At 41.5% G+C, this 19,528-nt stretch overlaps 1 protein-coding gene and 1 non-coding gene across 4 annotated transcripts in view; one reads left to right on the forward strand and one right to left on the reverse strand.

Moving 5' to 3' along the window:
* Positions 1-15,005, reverse strand: part of LOC131253231 (uncharacterized) — a 53,456-nt gene extending 38,451 nt beyond the window's left edge. For all 3 annotated transcript variants that reach the window (XM_058254143.1, XM_058254142.1, XM_058254144.1), the window contains exon 1: positions 13,935-15,005. In XM_058254143.1, the coding sequence (XP_058110126.1) occupies positions 13,935-14,348 (414 nt within the window). In that variant the 5' untranslated portion in view covers positions 14,349-15,005. The remainder of the gene's footprint in view (positions 1-13,934) is intronic.
* LOC131254481 (small nucleolar RNA R71) lies at positions 4,282-4,388 on the forward strand. Its single transcript, XR_009175595.1, has one exon. It is a non-coding gene; the product is annotated as a small nucleolar RNA R71 (small nucleolar RNA).
* Positions 15,006-19,528: the final 4,523 nt, after the last annotated feature.

Genomic DNA, 19,528 nt, shown 5'->3' on the forward strand with positions numbered 1-19,528 from the left:
GCCAGCGTTGTCTAGATTGAAATTGAGATTTTTGATCGCCCAGTACGCTTTATATTCCAGCTCCACGGGCAAGTGACAAGCCTTCCCATAGACAAGTCTAAAGGGAGACATTCCAATAGGGGTTTTAAAGGCAGTACGGTATGCCCATAAGGCATCGGTCAATCGGATTGACCAATCCTTACGATCTGGGTTAACCGTTTTCTCCAAAATGTGTTTGATCTCCCTATTGGAAATCTCAGCTTGTCCACTTGTCTGAGGATGGTATGGGGTGCTCACCTTATGAGAGATACCGTATTTCTTCATTAAGCTCTCAAATGGTTTATTACAGAAGTGTGAGCCCCCATCACTAATGATGGCTCGAGGCGTTCCGAATCGAGAAAGGATGTTTTCTTTTAGGAATTTAATGACCGTGCGATGGTCATTCTTTCGACATGGAATCGCTTCGACCCATTTAGTGACATAATCCACGGCGAGCAAAATATACAGATTTCCAAACGATTGGGGGAATGGTCTCATGAAATCGATGCCCCAGCAATCAAATGCTTCAATGATAAGGATGGGATTCAAAGGCATCATATTTCGACGGGACAATGCTCCCAATTTCTGACAACGCTCACAAGCTTTGCAAAACTCATGAGTGTCCCTAAACATAGTGGGCCAGTAAAAGCCACACTGCAGAATCTTGGCCGTGGTCTTTTTAGCTGTAAAGTGACCACCACAGCCTGAGAGTGACAAGGAGAGGACGCTCTGATGCTCATCGTCCGGTACACATCTCCTTAGGATTTGGTCCTGGGCAATATTTAAATAAGTAAGGATCATCCCAGAAAAAGTTGCGCACCTCGGTGAAGAATTTCTTCTTATCTTGCGCAGTCCACTGTGTCGGTATGGCACCTGTAGCAAGATAGTTAGCAATATCAGCGAACCAAGGTGAATGGGAGACTCTGAACAGTTGTTCATCAGGGAACATATCATTGATATGGGTCGCCTCAAGGGAATCAGAGGTATTAAGGCGAGAAAGGTGATCGGCCACTACGTTCTCTACTCCCTTTTTATCTTTAATTTCCAAATCAAATTCTTAGAGTAGAAGGATCCATCGTATCAAACGGGGCTTAGAATCATTCTTAGAAAGAAGATACTTAAGTGCCGCATGATCTGTGTAGATAATGATCTTGGATCCGATCAAGTAGGACCTAAATTTGTCCAAGGCGAACACTACAGCTAAGAGTTCCTTTTCCGTAGTCGAGTAGTTCACCTGGGCAGAATTTAAAGTTCTACTTGCGTAATGAATGACGTAGGGCCGCTTATCTTTTCTCTGGCCTAGGACCGCTCCAAGAGCATAATCAGAAGCGTCGCACATAAGCTCAAAATGAATGCCCCAGTCGGAGGTGCGCGGTGGTTAACGTGCCCTTAAGCTTGGTGAAAGCTTCCTGCCACCCACTCGCACGGAGCATCCTTTTGAAGAAGATTACATAAAGGACGAGAGAGAAGACTAAAGTCCTTTATGAATCGCCGGTAAAATCCTGCGTGTCCTAAGAAGGATCGCACGTCTCTGATGTTCTTGGGTGGAGGTAGGTTAGAGATAAGATCGATTTTTGCCTTATCTACCTCGATTCCTTTGGACGAGATGATATGCCCAAGGACAATTCCCTTCTGAACCATGAAATGACACTTCTCCCAATTAAGTACCAAGTTCTTTTCTTCACATCTTTTCAGCACACATTTAAGACTTTCTAAGATGGACCATAAACAGAGAAGTCGTCCATGAAGACCTCTAGATATTGCCCTACCATATCAGAAAAGATACTAAGCATACATCGCTGAAAGGTGGCAGGGGCATTACATAGTCCGAATGGCATCCTTCGATAGGCAAAGGTGCCGTAGGGACATGTAAATGTGGTCTTTTCCTGGTCTTCAGGGGCTATCTCTATCTGGTTGTAGCCCGAATACCCGTCAAGAAAACTGTAATAGGAATGACCAGCTAACCTTTCCAGGATCTGATCAATGAATGGTAAAGGAAAGTGGTCTTTCCTCGTGACGGTATTCAACTTCCTGTAGTCAATGCACATTCTCCAACTAGTAGTGACTCTAGTTGGCACGAGTTCATTATTGGCATTGACTATGATGGTGATTCCGAACTTCTTAGGGACCACTTGAGTTGGACTCACCCATTGACTATCGGATATAGGGTATATGATACCCACGTCTAATAGTTTAAGAACCTCGGCCTTAACCACTTCCTTCATGTTTGGATTTAGTCTACGTTGTGGTTGCCGAGCGATTTTTGCATTATCCTCAAGATATATGTGGTGAGTACAAATCGAGGGATCGATTCCTTTGAGGTCCGCTATCGTCCATCCCAGGGCTCCTTTATGCTCAATGAGAGTAGATATGAGCATACTCTCCTGTTCTTTCTCCAGGTGGGCAGAGATCACCACCGGGTATGTCTCATCTTGACCTAAATAGGCATATTTCAAATTAGAGGGCAAAGGTTTTAGGTCAAGCTTCGGCGGCTTGAGGTTAGACGGTAGAGGCACTACATCGGTTTGTGACAATTCTTCAAATTGTGGCCTCCATCAGTTAACTTCAAGTACCCGTACCGGATCAAGCAAGGCGCACGTCTCCCTAATCATGTCATCATCAAAATCATGGGAGTGGGCCAGGCACGTCTCTAGATGGTCGGAGGATAAGGTCAGAGGTGTCGTATCTTCCACGAAAGAGTCAATCATGTTAATGTCGTGGAAATCGTCATCATCCTCTGAGTTGCTGCCGTTATTGAAAAAAATGTTTGACTCCAATGTCAAATTTCCAAAAGACATAGTCATGATACCATTCCTGCAATTGATAATTGCATTTGACGTGGCAAGGAATGGGCGACCAAGAATGACGGGAATCTGAGTGCTCATGTTATTGATGGGTTCGGTGTCCAGGATGATAAAGTCTACAGGGTAGTAAAATCTATCAACTTGGACCAACACATCCTCAATTATCCTCTTTGTACTCGAACAGAGCGATCATAAAGTTGTAGTGTGGTTAGGGTGGGTTTTAATTCACCCAAACCTAACTGTTTGTATACCGAGTAGGGAATCAAATTGACGCTCGCTCCTAAGTCAAGAAGTGCGTGATCAATTCGATGGTTCCCGATTACACATGATATGGTTGGGCTACCGGGATCCTTGAATTTCTCGCAGACGTCTTGCTTCAGATGACACTCACTTTCTCACCAAGAAGATTTTTTTGAATAATTTTTCGTCTTTTGGTCGTGCATAAGTCTTTCAGAATTTGGCATATGAAGGTATCTTTAACGACATCAAGTAGAGGAATGTTGACTTTCACTTGTTTCAACACCTCTAGAATATCCCGAGAGTTAGAGAGAGGTTTTGGTGAAACCAACCGTTGGGGAATGGAGCAACCGGCTTCTAGAAGTTCCGGTTCTACTTTTTGTGGGGCATCACTGATCCATCATTGTTGTCCTCTTCTCGGTCCTTAGGCTTTTCTGGCCTAACCGGAAGAGTTTTATCAATGATCTTCCCACTCCTAAGAGTAGTGATGGATTTAGCATGCCCCATCTGATTTGAAGAGCTGGATCACTTATTTCATGTTGTGGTTTAGGATTGGGGAGAGGTTGCAGGAAGCATCCCTTTTCTATAACCGTCATACGAGAATCTATCTTTGGCATAAATTTTATAAGTACTCGTATTGCTCGAGCTCTTGTATGGGATTTCAACCTGCCTTCCTCGAGGTTTCACTTGATTTGGATTTTGATTGAAGAAACCTCGAGGGGAATTTGTTGTCCATTCCTCCAACTAAAGTTTGGATGATTTTTCCAGCCAGTGATTGTATGTGTTGGAGTTAGGTCCAATAAAAGGTCTTTGATAGTTATTTACTATTGGCTTGTTCATTCAACACTCCTAGAAAGGCGGGTATTGTAGGACATTTTGAATTGTTGAACGCTGCATGCTGCAAACAATTTCATTGACCTTATCCTTCTTTCCTTCCATGGCCTCAACTTTCCTTATGAGCGTAGTTACTTTACACTTGAGATCATCCTCTTCTTTCAAGAGATATAATCCACCTTTCTCCTTTAATTGAGTCGGCCTAGACGTGGTGTTCGCCATTGAGTAATAGTCCCATGATTGTGTCTTTTCAGCGAGACTATCGAGGTAATCCCATACCTCGTCAACATCTTTGTTGATGAACTCTCCATTACACATTGTCTCGACCATTTGGCGCATGGAAGATGTCAATCCATCATAGAAAAAATTTGTAATGCGCCACGTTTCAAATCCGTGTTGTGGGCATGAACTGACCAAATCTTTGAACCTTTCCCAACATTGGAAGAATATTTCATCTTCCTTTTGGGCAAAGTTCATGATTGCTTTTCTAAGGGTAATCGTTTTATGATGTGGGAAGAATTTTTTTATGAATTCCCTCTGCATGTCGTTCCATGTGCCAATGGATCTAGGACGCAGTGAATGTAACCACGTCTTAGCTTTCTCTTTTAAGGAAAAAGGAAAGAGTTTCAGCCTAATTGTATCCTCAGATACATTAGGAAAACATAATGTAGCCATAATCTCATCGAACTCTTTCAAATGTAAATATGGGCTTTCTGATTCAAGTCCATGGAATTTGGGAAGGAGTTGGATAACTCCTGGCTTGATGTCCATTTGTCCTGTGTTTTCAGGAAAAATCATGCATGAGGGCGTACTCACTCCCGCCGGTTGTAGAAAATCTCGTAAAGTACGAGGCGGGGGTGCCTGTTGCACCTCATTCTCATCTTGGGTATCCTCCACCCTGGGTGGAAGTAGAGGAGGTTGGTCTTCAGCCATAACTTCAATTAACTCAGGGGATTTCGAGCGGTGTCTAGTCCTGCGATGGATAGTCAACCCCTCAACCAATCCTCCTTCAGTCAAGAGACGTCGAGTGTTGTCACGGGCCCACTTGGGCATGAAAACACTCGCAGCCCTCAATTAAAAACCTAATCCTAAGAAAGGGAAAGAAAATCTAGAAAGAAAGAGAGAGTTGGAAAGAAATTACCAAATTGGAGTCCTAAGTTAAAAACCTGCAAAATAAAACAAAAATAAGTTAGATTCTAAAAAGAGAAGAATGATCCTTTAAAAGAAAGGTAGTAGTAAACTAATTTCTAAAAGAAAGTAGAAACTTCTAAAATAAATTAGGAAAGTCTAAACTAGAAAGTAAATTACTAAAAGAGAACTGAAAAATAGGAAGTAGAGAAGGAGTGTACCGAATTAGAGATTTCTATTTTAAAGGCCTACAAAATAGGAAGGTTAGTTTCTAAAAAAATTCTAAAAATAAATTAAGAAACAAATTAGATTCTAAAATTAGAAAGTTACTAAAAATAAAAGTAGAAAATTAATTAAGAAATAACCTAGTTCTAAGAATAAACTATTTCCTACAGATGGGAGGATACTAGAATTAGAAAATTTATAAAATTCAAACCCTAATTCTACAAATAGAAAAAGTATAAGAATTAGAAAAGGATTACCAATTTAGAAGTTTATGTCAGGATCCTACAAAACATGGAAACAAGTTAGTTTCTAAGAATAAAATAAAATAAAAACTTTTAGCCTAAAGTTAGTAAAATCCTAATCCTAACCTAATTCTAAAACTAATTAATTTCAGAGAATCGTAACCGTCAATCCCCGGCAACGGCGCCAAAAACTTGTTCACTCCCCAAGTATAGGGTTGTGATGTAGTAATAAACTCGGTAAGACCGAGGTCGAATCCACACGGACTGACACTCGTACGTTACCTGAAACTAGGTAGAAATAGAACTAGACTAAGATGTGATCTAAACCAAATAGAATTTAGGAAATAATTGTGGAATAATTATCTAAAACTTTAAGTAATTCAGAGGAAAGAAACTAGGGATTCGGAGGATCCACTTGTAGAGATCTGAGAGATATGCCCGCATCAAGGATTATGGAATTCAAGAGTAAAGTTAGTATCTAATTTCCAGAGAAAACTGTAAGTGCTATAGTTTATATTCCTGTTTGTTGTCAAATTTGTGGTGCCAAAATCACTGTTATGTTATATATAACCTGCTTAAGTGAAGCTCTCTCAAGGATCAACATACATGAACAAGCTAAGCTCACATCAAGCAAAGCTCTCAAGTACAAGACTCAGGATCTTGAATGAAAGAACTGATCACAAGACAAGATCTTGAATGCAAGAGCTGCTCACAAAACAAGACTCAAGCCGAAAAGAAAGTACAAGGCAAGACTCAAGCTGAACTCAAGACTCAAGCTGAAACTCAAGCCACTTTCAAGATTGAGCTACTTCAAGGTTTAATCTTCATCAAGACTTCAAGGCTCATTCTTCATGGTCTCTTGTTTCAATGTCCATACTTCATGATTGAGGTTTGTTTGACCATAGGATGACCTTAGAAGTAGGTCATTTCGGATACATAAACCGAATGTTATTTTACATGTGATTGGTCTGTTTCTTCGACTAGTCCTAGGCCTTCTTCGACTAGTCCTAGACTTACTTCGACCGCCTAAGAAATTCCTCGACCAGAATTGTAAGTTTGTTACAAATTCCGGATAAAATCATAGCCTTCGACTAGTCCAGAAATCTGTTCGACCAGTCATAGGAAGTGTTTCTGCATCTTCGACCAATCGTAGAATCTACGACTCGAAGTCCGAACTTTGCAGGATCTACGACCCCGAAAGGAAACCTACGACCCATCGTAGAACGATTTGCGCTTATCCCGCCTAATCTTTCAAATATCTGTTATGGCTTCGACTAGTCGAAGAGCACTCTAGACCAGTCGAAGACCTGATCTTCTCACCTATAAATAGAGCACGAATCTCAAAAGAAATCATCGATTTAATTATAGTATTCAAGCCAATCTTCGTCGAACTTCTGAGAGATAATTTTGTGCTCCATTTAAGCTAAGTGTGCTTATTTAATATCTTCTTTCCTTAGCTTTATTTTAATTGATTTTGTTTCTGCTATTCCAATCTGATTTGAAAAGAGGAATTGTTATTCCCTTTCTTTGGAATCAAAATCAATTAAGGCAAGCCCTATTTGGTTTAATTTAAAATCTATTAGAATTAGAACCATTGTAATCGAGTACTGGACATTGAACTTGGACATTCAATCATCTACTCTGATTTGGTTCTACCGGGCTGCTACAACGAAGAAGATATTCAGGTATTTTACATATTGTAAATTCCTTTCTATTATTTTGGTTTCTTTCAAGATTTGCTAGAAAAATCTTGTTATATTGGTTATCTGAGGAAAGCCAGGAAAACTCAGAAGTGGGGGTTTTTTAATTGTGTAAGCCCACATACAAAGACACAATTGTAAGGGTTTTGGGTGAACCTGGGAAAACCTATCTTTAGTGAACGCTAATATCCCCTGTGTGAGGATATTAGGAGTGGAGTAGCTTTTTGTGTGGCTGTTGGATAACAGTTAGAACACACAGGCGAACCACTATAAATCCTTTGAGTTGTGGTTGATTGATTTATTCTTTTAATTTTTTTATTCTTTTTGTGGGATGTATGTATGGTGGTGAATGTTGTAATTATTTCAAGCTTTGTGAGAATGTTGTAATAGCTTAGAATTTACTTTCGCTATTCCTTTATAAGCTTGATTTTCAATTTCATTTTGAAAGTTGTTCCAACAGTAAGGTTGCCCCGCCATTTTTATGGTGTATGGTCGTCCCTAGAACAATACATCTTTAATTACAAGTTATTTCATTTCAGTTTATATTTATTTTCGTATTCCTCTTCGATTTGAGACTTGATACAAAGACCTTTCTAGAAATAAGGTTGTCCTACCATAAACTCGTTTTGGTGTAAGGTTGTCCTTAGAATAACGTTTGTATCAACCTCTCAAGATCTGAATTTTGAGGTTGTTTTTTTTTCCTGCATTGTTATTTAATTTGGCTATCATTTTCTTTATTATTCCGCTGTTATAAGTTTTTATTTGGCATTGTCCTATTCACCCCCTCTAGGACATATAGCTTGGCCTTTTCAAGATATGAATTAGAATGGATTCCATCACCAAACCATGCCCAGGAGACAGAGTAAACAATAGAATTAAACTAATTACCAACCAATTAACAATGTATGAAGATCAGGAAGGTACTGTCATCCTACCATACCCATGGGACAATGATGAACAACAGGGCTTCCTGACTTCATAAATATAAAAAGAGGAAAGAAATATTCAAAGCCATTGCAAACCCATTGTAATTTCAGTCACAACAGACCATTAAAGACTAATAAAAATATTCCTTATAATAATCAACTAAATCAAATTAAGTTCAGAAATTTAATCTACTTGCATGGAATAGACTCTCCCATCTCGCTACAGGCTTCACCTCTTAGCCCTAGCTAAGAGGTTTAGCCACACATGATTGGGCTAACAAAAACAACAAAATAAAAAGGAAAAGAAAAGAATAAGAAGGAAAAAGAGAAAACCCACTCCACGTTCAGCTTCTCTTCAACCGTCTAAAACGAGAACTCCTCCGCTGCCTCCAACTCTCTGCCTAAAACCTAAAAAAACTGATCACCCTGCCAACGGACCAGCAGCAGCAGCAAAACTCCCTGTTTCACGTTTCTTCCTTCCTTCCTCCGTTTGATCCTGATTCGTCCAAACCGTAGCTCCTTTTGCTCTCTCTCTTTTCTTCCTTTTTAAAGATGGAAAGCCCCCATTCAGCAGCTCTGTGGAGTCCCAAAGGGAATAGGTTGCGGAACTCTTACGCAGCTGCAACATACGCTGCATCTTTAGCAGGAAAGACAACGTAACAGATCGTGTTTGGAGAGGCTTTTTGTCTCCAAGTGCAGGATCGGAGCCATTCAGGCTCCTTGGCTCTGGTCAGTCCGGATCTGGGCTGATTTTGGATGGTCCGGATCGTCGGACCGATCCTCTCTGTTGATACAAAACAGGCCGCAGCGTTCGGGTTTCGGCCGCGCGGTGAACAGGGCCTGCGGACGGATCGCCGCTGGACTCTCGGTGGGGCCCATTATTGACGTCGAAGGAGGAATCCATGCCGTCCATCAATTTCCCCTCGAAAATCCGGTCGGACGTGGTCCGTTGTGGATCGAATCCGACGTGCCCCACAGAGTTCTTCATACTACCGTCCGTCCTGCGTTTAACGGCTGGAAAACCGATCTCCGGTGTCTTTTGACATTCCTCCACCTAGGTGTGGGTCACGCCTTCCCTCTAGACTTGGTGAACGGTTCAGATTGGACCGCCGAATCAAGATGGTGGCCCACTTCACCCAATCGCAAGCCGGACAGCGTATGCTGTTGCGTACGTGAAGAGTTCGAGTTTGAGTCGGTCAGCGCCTGCTGACCGACTTTAAGTGCACGGGTGCACGGCTGGTGCACCTGATATTATGCACATTCATCACAGGCGGGGCCCCACAGAGATGTTCTTGAGAAATCCGCTCCGTCCATCAGCTTTTTCACCTCATATAATGGGTTGAGAAGAATTTGAAGTATATCCAGATCTCAAGTGGGCCCAAAATCAACTGTTTATGGGCTGATCTGACAGTTGTGCCACTTCCGGAGGGATCTGAGAGTTGAAATCCGTCATGTACGGTTAATTTGTGGTCTTCAGGCCATATATGGAGTTTCGAACTGATCGGATGGTGGAAACCCTGTGATCTTGCATTCTGGCTGACTTCCAGGCCGTTTGAGCTTTGGTTTCTCGATTTTTTCAGGTCCCTGATGTGTAATCTTGTTGATCTTGGATCTCTGAAGTCCGTCCCATGCTTTGGTGTCATTAGAGCATTAAATTCATGCTTTAAGCACCCTTTTCGTCCAGGCTCGTACATACACTCGCATTACAAACACGATTAATCAGGGCCATTTAAGCGGTATCATGCGTGTAAATTTATGCAACAACTGGGTCCGATATGCAATATTTGACCCTCAACAGCCAGCTTCCCCAGGTTATATCAGCACCACCTCTACGGTCAGTACCAGCTCATCCATCATTCCGGCCACCCGCACCTCGATCTAGGCTGCCTCAATGGCCTATGGTACCTCAGCCCAACTGTTTTCAGCAGGCTTGTGTGCACTCACTTACAGTTGAGGCATCAGAGACAGCACCTACAACACCTATGGCTTTTGATCTTACGACACATATCGAAGGTACTCCAGTCTTCTTATTAGTGGACACCGAGTCCACTATCTCTATCATATCGTGTGCAATAGTTAAGTGGCTGGGGTTAGAAACTAGTCCTATGGTTGGAGTGAGAATCCTTACCGCCACAGGGACTTTCTCGGATGCTACTAGGATCTATAAAGGGTGTTCGATAGATGTATGGAGTGGGACAGTGCTCATCGACTTGATTGTCACCCCATTACATCATTATGATGTCATTCTCAGTATGGATTGGCTCACAGAGGTGAAGGTAGAGATCGACTGTGATACTAGAGTGGTAACAACATGTGGACCAGAGGGCACGACCTGTACATTCCCAGTGCAGGTCGGTTGGCCCTATTGCATTGGTTGTTATGCTTCCATGCTGGAGGATGTTCATGGTCCAACACTTAAGGACACTCCTGTGGTCCAAGAATTCTCATATGTGTTCAGGAAGATACCTAGACTACCCCCTCAGTGCGAACTCAATTTTTCTATCGATCTAGTGCCTAGTACCACACCTCTATCTCTCCCGACCTATCGCATGGCCCTGTGTGAGGAAACAGATCGATGATCTGTTGGATGCAGGTTTTATATGGCCCAGCGTGTCTCTATGGGGAGCACCCGTGCTATTCGTAAAGAAGGATGGATCTCTGCGGTTATGTATTGATTATCGTAGATTGAACCAAGTGACAATAAAGAACAAGTATCCTTTTGCCCAGGATAGATGACCTGTTTATTTAATTGAAGGGGGCAAAGTATTTCTCGAAGATTGACTTGCAGTCGAGGTATCACCAGTTGCACGTCAGGGATGAAGACGTGCAGAAGACGGCCTTCAAGACCAGTTTTGGACACTATGAGTTTCTCGTAATGTCGTTCGGCCTTACGAACGCACCGGTCGTGTTCATGGACCTGATGAACAGGGTATTTCGGCTATTTCTATTCCGATTCATCATCGTGTTTATTGATGATATCCTGATATACTCTAAGAGTCGGGAAGAGCACGAGGAACACCTGCGAGCAGTCTTGGATACTCTGAGGAAGAACCAGTTGTTCGCCCAGTATAAGAAGTGGGACTTCTGGAAAGAGGAAGTCAAGTTCCTGGGACACGTGGTGTCCAGGGAAGGGACAACTATGGACCTTGCCAAGGTAGTCACAGTTCAGGACTAGGAGTAGCTTGGTTCGGTTACTAAGGTGAGGAGTTTTCTTGGGCTGGCAGGTTATTATCGACGATTCATTTGGGACTTCTCCAACATAGCCAGACCTTTGTCTTAGTTGACTCGGAAAGATCTTAAGTTCGCCTGGAATGAAATGGTAGAGGCAGCCTTTCAGGAGTTGAAAGACAAGTTGACGTCCGCCCCTGTTCTAGTATTGTTAGAGCAAGGGGTCAAGTATACAATATACACGGACGCGTCTCGTGCTGGCTTGGGCAGTGTTTTGATGCAGAAGGACAAGGTTATTGCCTACCTGTCATGACAGTTGAGGAATTATGAGGAAAACTACCCTACGCACGATCTGGAGTTAGTTGTCGTCATCTTTGCTTTGAAGATCTGGAGACATTACCTCTACGAAGAGGAGTTCGAGCTCTATTGCGACCACAAGAGCCTCGGATACATATTCACTCAATGGGACCTGAAATATGAGGTAACGGCGATGGATGGAAACCTCAAGGACTTCAAGTTTAAGGTTTCCTACCATCCGGTTAGTTTACGCAAGCGGCTGTACCATTCACCCAAAGATTGCACTCTATGTTGTGGTCTGCTGAACTGTTTTCTGGTTTTTCTGTTCACTGGAGGTGGAGGTTAAACATGAGAAGGAGACTGAGAAGCAGTGTTCACAGTGGATAGAAGGATAACAGAGGCTTCAGCGACAACCTGTTGGAGAGGATTGGTTTGCACTCTTTTAAAGAATGAGGATAGGTCAATTGTAATGTCACCCAGTTTTTCTATCAGGGCGCAATTGCTAGATCCTGGCTCCCCTATACCATTCCCATCATCTAGATGAGATCTGCTAAGAAACCGACTGTTGAACTGTTGATCAATTTGAAGTGGTTTACTACCCTCCGAACGAGCTTTGTGACGTCTCAAAAAACATCTGGAGAAGGAGGGCAAGATTCTCGGGATCATTTGATTGGTCTGAGGGGAGGAGCATGAGTCTGCTGTTGAGGGGTTCTTTAGGGATACTGGAATAGAAGGGTTGGGGAGGGCCACTAGGGGCTGCTTGCAGTAGGAAGGAAGTGGGCTAGAAGAGGGGTGGAATGACTTGGGTGACTTGGGTGAAGGCACTGAGGAAAGGGATGGTGAAGAAAGAGTGTGAGTAATATCAGCTTCATTGTAGGGGGGTTCTAGTAGCAGGGTAGGCTAATAAGTAGATAATGGCAGTAGTCCAGAGAGGGGTTGAACTGTGGGAATAGCTGACGTGGGGTTATGCTCGTAAGAGCAAGATTTCCTTCCACTACTGTTCCCAGCTCTTGAGTCATCCCGTTCAGTTATGTCATTTCTCTTGTGATTTGAAATGAAGCTTAGTTCTGAGGGGCGGTTCTCTTTGCCACACATTTGAACCTGGACTTGGAGCATATCCTGAGAATGTTGATGATTTTAGGAGGACATAGAAGTAGGCTAAGCAGCGACAGGCTCAATATTTCTATCCCAGAAGCCTTCAGGATAAACGATGTCCAGATGGTTGACCATAGGAATCATGCTCTGATGAGACTGGGCATAAGGTTGCATCCCATCCAGTAGGTCGGACTCACCATGAAAAAATGAAGAGTAGTCGTCTAGTAGAACAGTCTGTGAATTTTCCTGTCGCAAAGTTTGGGTATCTGATCTGCCCATCTCAGAAGCAACATCAGTTTGGGTGTCTGATCTGCCCATCTCAGAAGCAACCTCTGTTGAACCGAAATGCAGAGCTTGTTCCTGATCCTAGTGCCTTCCCCAAGAATCGTAAGTGACAATTAGTCCCACCCCTAAAGCAACCAGATCATCTAACTTAGCATTCTCGCTTGAGAAAGTATTTTCCTTTTGTTTGCCACTTCTGCAGGTAACTGATATGACTCTATCTCCAGAAGGTTCTTCTTCGCCAAATGTCGAAACTGGCAAGACTCCCGCAGCTGGAGAGGCAGCACCACCTGCATTTGAAATTGCTTGGTCACCATTGCCCATAAGATTATTATTGCGGACCCCCAGATGCTTGCCCAATATTCCGTTTTTAAGGTTTGCAACGTCTGTAGGGACATTTTGACAAACATATGATGGGGGACCTAAGTTGTAATGAAACCTTTTGATAACCCACTGCTTGGTGCTTTCCTTTGTTGTTTGTTGGGGAAAAGAGGGAGAACCACACTTGAATAGAGGCTCCATCTCTGCAATAATGGGATACTCCTTTCCCAATACGCTTAGCCTCAGTACCTGGTTGAAAGAAATACCCGGACGTGGGATAACTTTTATCCTGGCAAACGCCTGAAAGTACCCAAACCTAAAAATTATTTCTACTTATCTTTAAGGAACTCTACCATCTAGATATCCCAATTTTATTTTTTTTAAAGGGGAAGAAAGAAAGAAAGAAAAGCAACTGCTAAATACTTGGAAAGAAAGAGCAGTTAGATAATCTGTAAAGAAATATTTTAGCTCTGTAATGAGCAGAAGATCATCTGAACTTTCAGGAGGGTTTCTACAACAGGATTTCCCTTCTCTGATTTCAGTTTGAATCTCTCTCTCCCTCTGTGTGTGTGTGTGTGTGTGTGTGTGTGTGTGTGTGTGTGTGTGTGTTATACACGCTCCTGAAACTGAGAAAGAGAAAGAAGAAGAAGCACAAACCTGCTGCCATTCACTCGACCGTTCCATCCAAGCAACAGAAGCTGATGGCAAGAAATCCCTCCCAAAGTCATTCCTCTGCCCGTAAAAAAATACCATCCCGTCCGCTTCAGCAGCATTCCTTTCCATAATTCTCTCCATGAAACAAGCCTCAGGGACCGGATCCAACCCCTGCGAAACCCTAATTCTCCCAATCCTCGAAAAATCCGTGCAACACTCCCCTAAATCGCCGCCTTCTTCCACATTCCTACCAAACGTGGCCCTGCTCTTCGATCCGTGCCCATGGATCTTTGCTTCCTTCACATCCTCCTCATCATCTGCCTTCCTCGACATGAACCCGATCATCTCATCCCGCTCCTCAACGTTTTGCCGCAGTTTCTCGACACAGATCCGCAATTCGGCCTCCGATTTCTCCATATCCTCGATTCGGAGCGTCGGATCACCGATTTTAACGATACTTACCTCGATTGAGAGAGATGTTCCGAACGGAAGGTAAAGATCTTAGGAAGAGAGACGATTCGGTGGGGATGAATTGAGGTCGAGTGAGAAAAGCTAGCAGAGATGGAGTTTCACGAAATGAGAGAGAGCTGTTGAATTCGATCAAAGCTGAGAAATGAAATTGGGGATTTCAAATATATAGGGTGGGGTAGCTGCGGATTAGCTACTGACAGGTCGAGTGGCGACGTCACCAACTTCTGTGGGCCCCACCGTGATGTACGTATTATATCCACACCGTCCATCCATTTTGAGAGATCATTTTAGAGCATGATCCAAAGAACGAGTTAGATCCAAACCTCTAATGGACCCCACCACAGAAAACAGTGCGGAGAGTGACGCCCACCGTTAAAAACTTCTAACGGCCACAAAAGCTTTCGATCAAGCTGATATTTGTGTTTTCCTTCTTTCATGTCTGCGTTAACACATAAGTAGGCTGGATTTCAAAAAAATATCATGGTGGACGTTAGGAAGGTTTCAACGGTAGGCGTTACTCTCCACTGTTTTCTATGGTGGGGTCCACTCCAGCTTTGGATCTGGCTCATTCTTTGGATCATGCTCTAAAATGATCTCTCCAAATGGATGGACGGTGTGGATATAATATTGCATGATGGTGGGGCCCATATAACATGGTGACATCACTTCTGTAGCAACTCTCGCTTCTCAACCCGCCAGTAGCTAATCCGTGTCCCTGCCAACGGCCAGTTTCTTGTGGTCATTGCCTTGTGGGCCCCACCATGATGTATGTGTTTCATCCATGCCGCCCATCTATTTTTATAGATGATTTCATGGTATGAAACCAAAAATTAGGTATATCTCAATCTCAAGTGGACCACATTACAGGAAACAATGTTGAACGAATATCGACCATTAAAATTGATTTGGGGATGCCCCTTCAAAAAAGAAAAAATCAAAGACAAAGCGTGGACTATAAAAGTAATTAGTGGCCCACACCATCGAGACGAATGGACGGCCGGTGGTCCAGCTCAAAATATAGGCATAGTCACGACTGGCATATTCATGTTGGGCCCAAAACTTATGAGCCCAGATGTAGTGATTTCTACTCTAAATAATGCTTAAACAGAAAATCATGGCATGCATCGCACCAATTTGTCCGAACGGGCTCAAGGACATTCTAACAAGTCGGGCCCAAAAATCAGGTTAGCCCAATAAATCAAATCAACACAGTTGATCAATAAGCAATGGGCCCCACAACAATAATAATTATATTTCATATCTTATTATGCTTTAGATGAAATTTGCAAAACAAAAGAGAAAGTTGAAAAGGCCAAGCTATATGTCCTAGAGGGGGTGAATAGGACAATGCCAAATAAAAACTTATAACAGCGAAATAATAAAGAAAATGATAGCCAAATTAAATAACAATGCAGGAAAGAAAAACAACCTCAAAATTCAGATCTTGAGAGGTTGATACAAACGTTATTCTAAGGACAACCTTACACCAAAAACAGAGTTTATGGTAGGACAACCTTATTTCTAGAAAGGTCTTTGTATCAAGTCTCAAATCGAAGAGGAATACAAAAACAAATATGAACTGAATTGAAATAACTTGTAATTAAAGATGTATTGTTCTAGGGACAGCCATACACCATAAAAATGGCAGGGCAACCTTGCTGGAACAACTTTCAAAATGAAATTGAAAAACAAGCTTATAAAGGAATAGCAGAAAGTAAATTCTAAGCTATTACAACATTCTCACAAAGCTTGAAATAATTACAACATTCACCACCATACATACATCCCACAAAAAGAATAAAAACAATTAAAAGAATAAATCAATCAACCACAACTCAAAGGATTTATAGTGGTTCGCTTGTGTGTTCACCAACTGTTATCCAACAGCCACACAAAAAGCTACTCCACTCCTAATATCCTCACACAGGGGATATTAGCGTTTACTAAAGATAGGTTTTCCCAGGTTCACCCAAAACCCTTACAATTGTGTCTTTGTATGTGGGCTTACACAATTAAAAACCCCCACTTCGAGTTTTCCTGGCTTTCCTCGGATAACCAATATAACAAGATTTTTCCTGCAAATCTTGAAAGAAACCAAAATAATAGAAAGGAATTTACAATATGTAAAATACGAATATCTTCTTCGTTGTAGCACCGGTAGAACCAAATCAAAGTAGATGATTGAATGTCCAAGTTCAATGTCCAATCTTGATTACAATGGTTCTAGTTCTAATTGATTTTAAATTAAACCAAACAGGGCTTACCTTAATTGATTTTGATTCCAAAGAAAGGGAATAACAATTCCTCTTTTCAAATCAGATTGGAATAACGAAACAAAATCAATTAAAATAAAGCTAAGGAAAGAAGATATTAAATAAGCACACTTAGCTTAAATGGAGCACAAAATTCTCTCTCAGAAGTTCGACGAAGATTGGCTTGAATACTATAATTAAATCGATGATTTCTTCCGAGATTCGTGCTCTATTTATAGGTGAGAAGATCAGGTCTACTTGTCTAGAGTGCTCTTCGACTAGTCGAAGCCATAATAGATATTTGAAAGATTAGGCGGGATAAGCGCAGACCGTTCTACGACCGGGTCGTAGCCCTCCTACGACTCTGGTCGTAGGTTTCCTTCGATCGGTCGAAGAACCTATAACGTTGGACTTCGAGTCGTAGATTCTACGATTGGTCGAAAATGAGTCGACACTGTTCCTACGATCGGTCGAACAGTCTCCAGGAGTCGAAGGCTAACCGATTTTATCCGGAATTTGTAACAAACTTACGATTGGTCGAGGAATTTCTTAGATCGGTCGAAGCAAGTCTAGGACTAGTCGAAGGGACCTAAGACTAGTCGAAGAACAGACCAATCACATGTAAAATAACATTCGGTTTATGTATCTGAAATGACCTACTTCTAAGGTCATCCTATGGTCAAACAAACCTCAATCATGAAGTATGGACATTGAAACAAGAGACCATGAAGAATAAGCCTTGAAGTCTTGATGAAGATTAAACCTTGAAGTAGCTCAATCTTGAAAGTGGCTTGAGTTTCAGCTTGAGTCTTGATTTCAGCTTGACTTTCAACTTGAGTCTTGAGTTCAGCTTGAGTCTCAACTTGAGTCTTGCCTTGTACTTTCTTTTCGGCTTGAGTCTTGTTTTGTGAGCAGCTCTTGCATTCAAGATCTTGAGTCTTGTACTTGAGAGCTTTACTTGATGTGAGCTTAGCTTGTTCATGTATGTTGATCCTTGAGAGAGCTTCACTTAAGCAGGTTATATATAACATAACAGTGATTTTGGCACCACAAATTTGACAACAAACAGGGATATAAACTATAGCACTTACAATCTCCCCCTTTGTCAAATTAGTGACAAAACACATAACAAAAGTAAAACAACTGGTTAATACATGCAAATCAATAATCAACATTTAACATTCAACCAGTTTCAACATTCAACAAGAAACAAGATCAAACATATATTCTTCTTGACACCCCACTCCCCCTGAGTAACATAACCAATGCTACTCCTCTCACAATCACATTAACAACAAACCATTCTCCCCCTTTTTGTCACAATATGACAAAGGAGAACTAAATAAAGGAATGAGAGTAAACATGAGGAGGAAATAGAGTACAGCAAAAGAGACATAGAGATACTCAAGATAGCATCACAGATATCCAGCATAAATAGTACATTAAGAACAAATATCCAGCATAGAATCCAACTCAAACTCAATCAAACAAGAGCAAAGTAATAAAGTTATTACATACCAAAAGTCTCATAGAAACTAGTCAGAATTAGAACTTGAAGATGGAGCAGGAATAGAAGGATCAAGTTGGTGCATGCCTTTGTTCAAGCGCCTAAGATATTTGCGCATATACTTGAATTGCAAATCATGAGCAACAGACATGTTCTCCAACTTAACATTAATATTCTCAACTTTATCTTCTAATGCACTCAGACGTGCATCAACATCAGATGGTACAAAATCTGGATCATTAGCTGAGTCAGAATCCAGTTCCTCAAAAATATCATCCATATTAATATCAACACCAGCTTCTTCAGGACCACCACCACCACCACCTTGTTCAGGAAGCAGATCCAACTTCATCTTATTAATATTTGTATTGTTGAAGATCAGATGATGGATAGGTGCTTCATCAACAGGCATATCGACTAACATATGAGTAGCCAATACAGACATAAAGTATGCAAATGGAATGTCACTATGACCAGGATGGAGTCGAAACTGAAGAATGAAATGACAGATTAAGGATGGCAAACAAATCTGAGTACCATTTGAGATAGCATAGATACCATTTGAAGTGAAACCCGTGCTCCACGACTGGTCGTGGGTATCTACGACCGGTCGTAGTACGACTGGTCGTGTATACTCACGACTGGTCGTATAAACCCCAAAAATTCAATATCTTGCAATTTACACAAAAATTGAAATTTAATCTAGCAAATATATACAATAATATACAAGAAGGCATAAATTATCAATTTAAAATGCACATGCCAAGATCAAATTTCATCTTTTTGAACCTGCTTTTATCAAGAGGTTTTGTGAAAATATCAGCACGTTGATCTTCAGTAGGAATATATTCTAGAGATATAACTTTTTCTTCTACTAATTCCCTTATATAATGAAATCTAATGTCAATATGCTTAGTACGAGAATGCTGAATAGGATTTTTTGAAATATTTATCGCACTGGAATTATCACAGTGTAATAACATAGAATTCTGTTTAATTCCATAATCACTTAGCATTCGTTGCATCCAAACAAGCTGTGTACATGCATTACCAGATATATTCAGCTTCAGCTGATGAAAGTGATATAGAATTTTGTTTCTTACTAAACCAGAAACTAGACAATTTCCAATAAAAACAACCACCACCGGTTGATTTTCTATCATCTAGATTACCACCCACATCCGAGTACCCAACTAATTGAACGTTGGTTTCATGAGGATACCAGAGACCAAGATTTACGATTTGCGACATATCTAATAATTCGCTGGAGAAAGCAATCAAGTGAGATTCTTTTGGATCGATTGATATCTTGCGCAAATACCAACACTTAAAGAAATATCAGGTCTACAGTTAGATATAACAAACTA

Source organism: Magnolia sinica, chromosome 8 (genome assembly GCF_029962835.1).
Source record: "Magnolia sinica isolate HGM2019 chromosome 8, MsV1, whole genome shotgun sequence".
Lineage (NCBI taxonomy): Eukaryota > Viridiplantae > Streptophyta > Magnoliopsida > Magnoliales > Magnoliaceae > Magnolia > Magnolia sinica.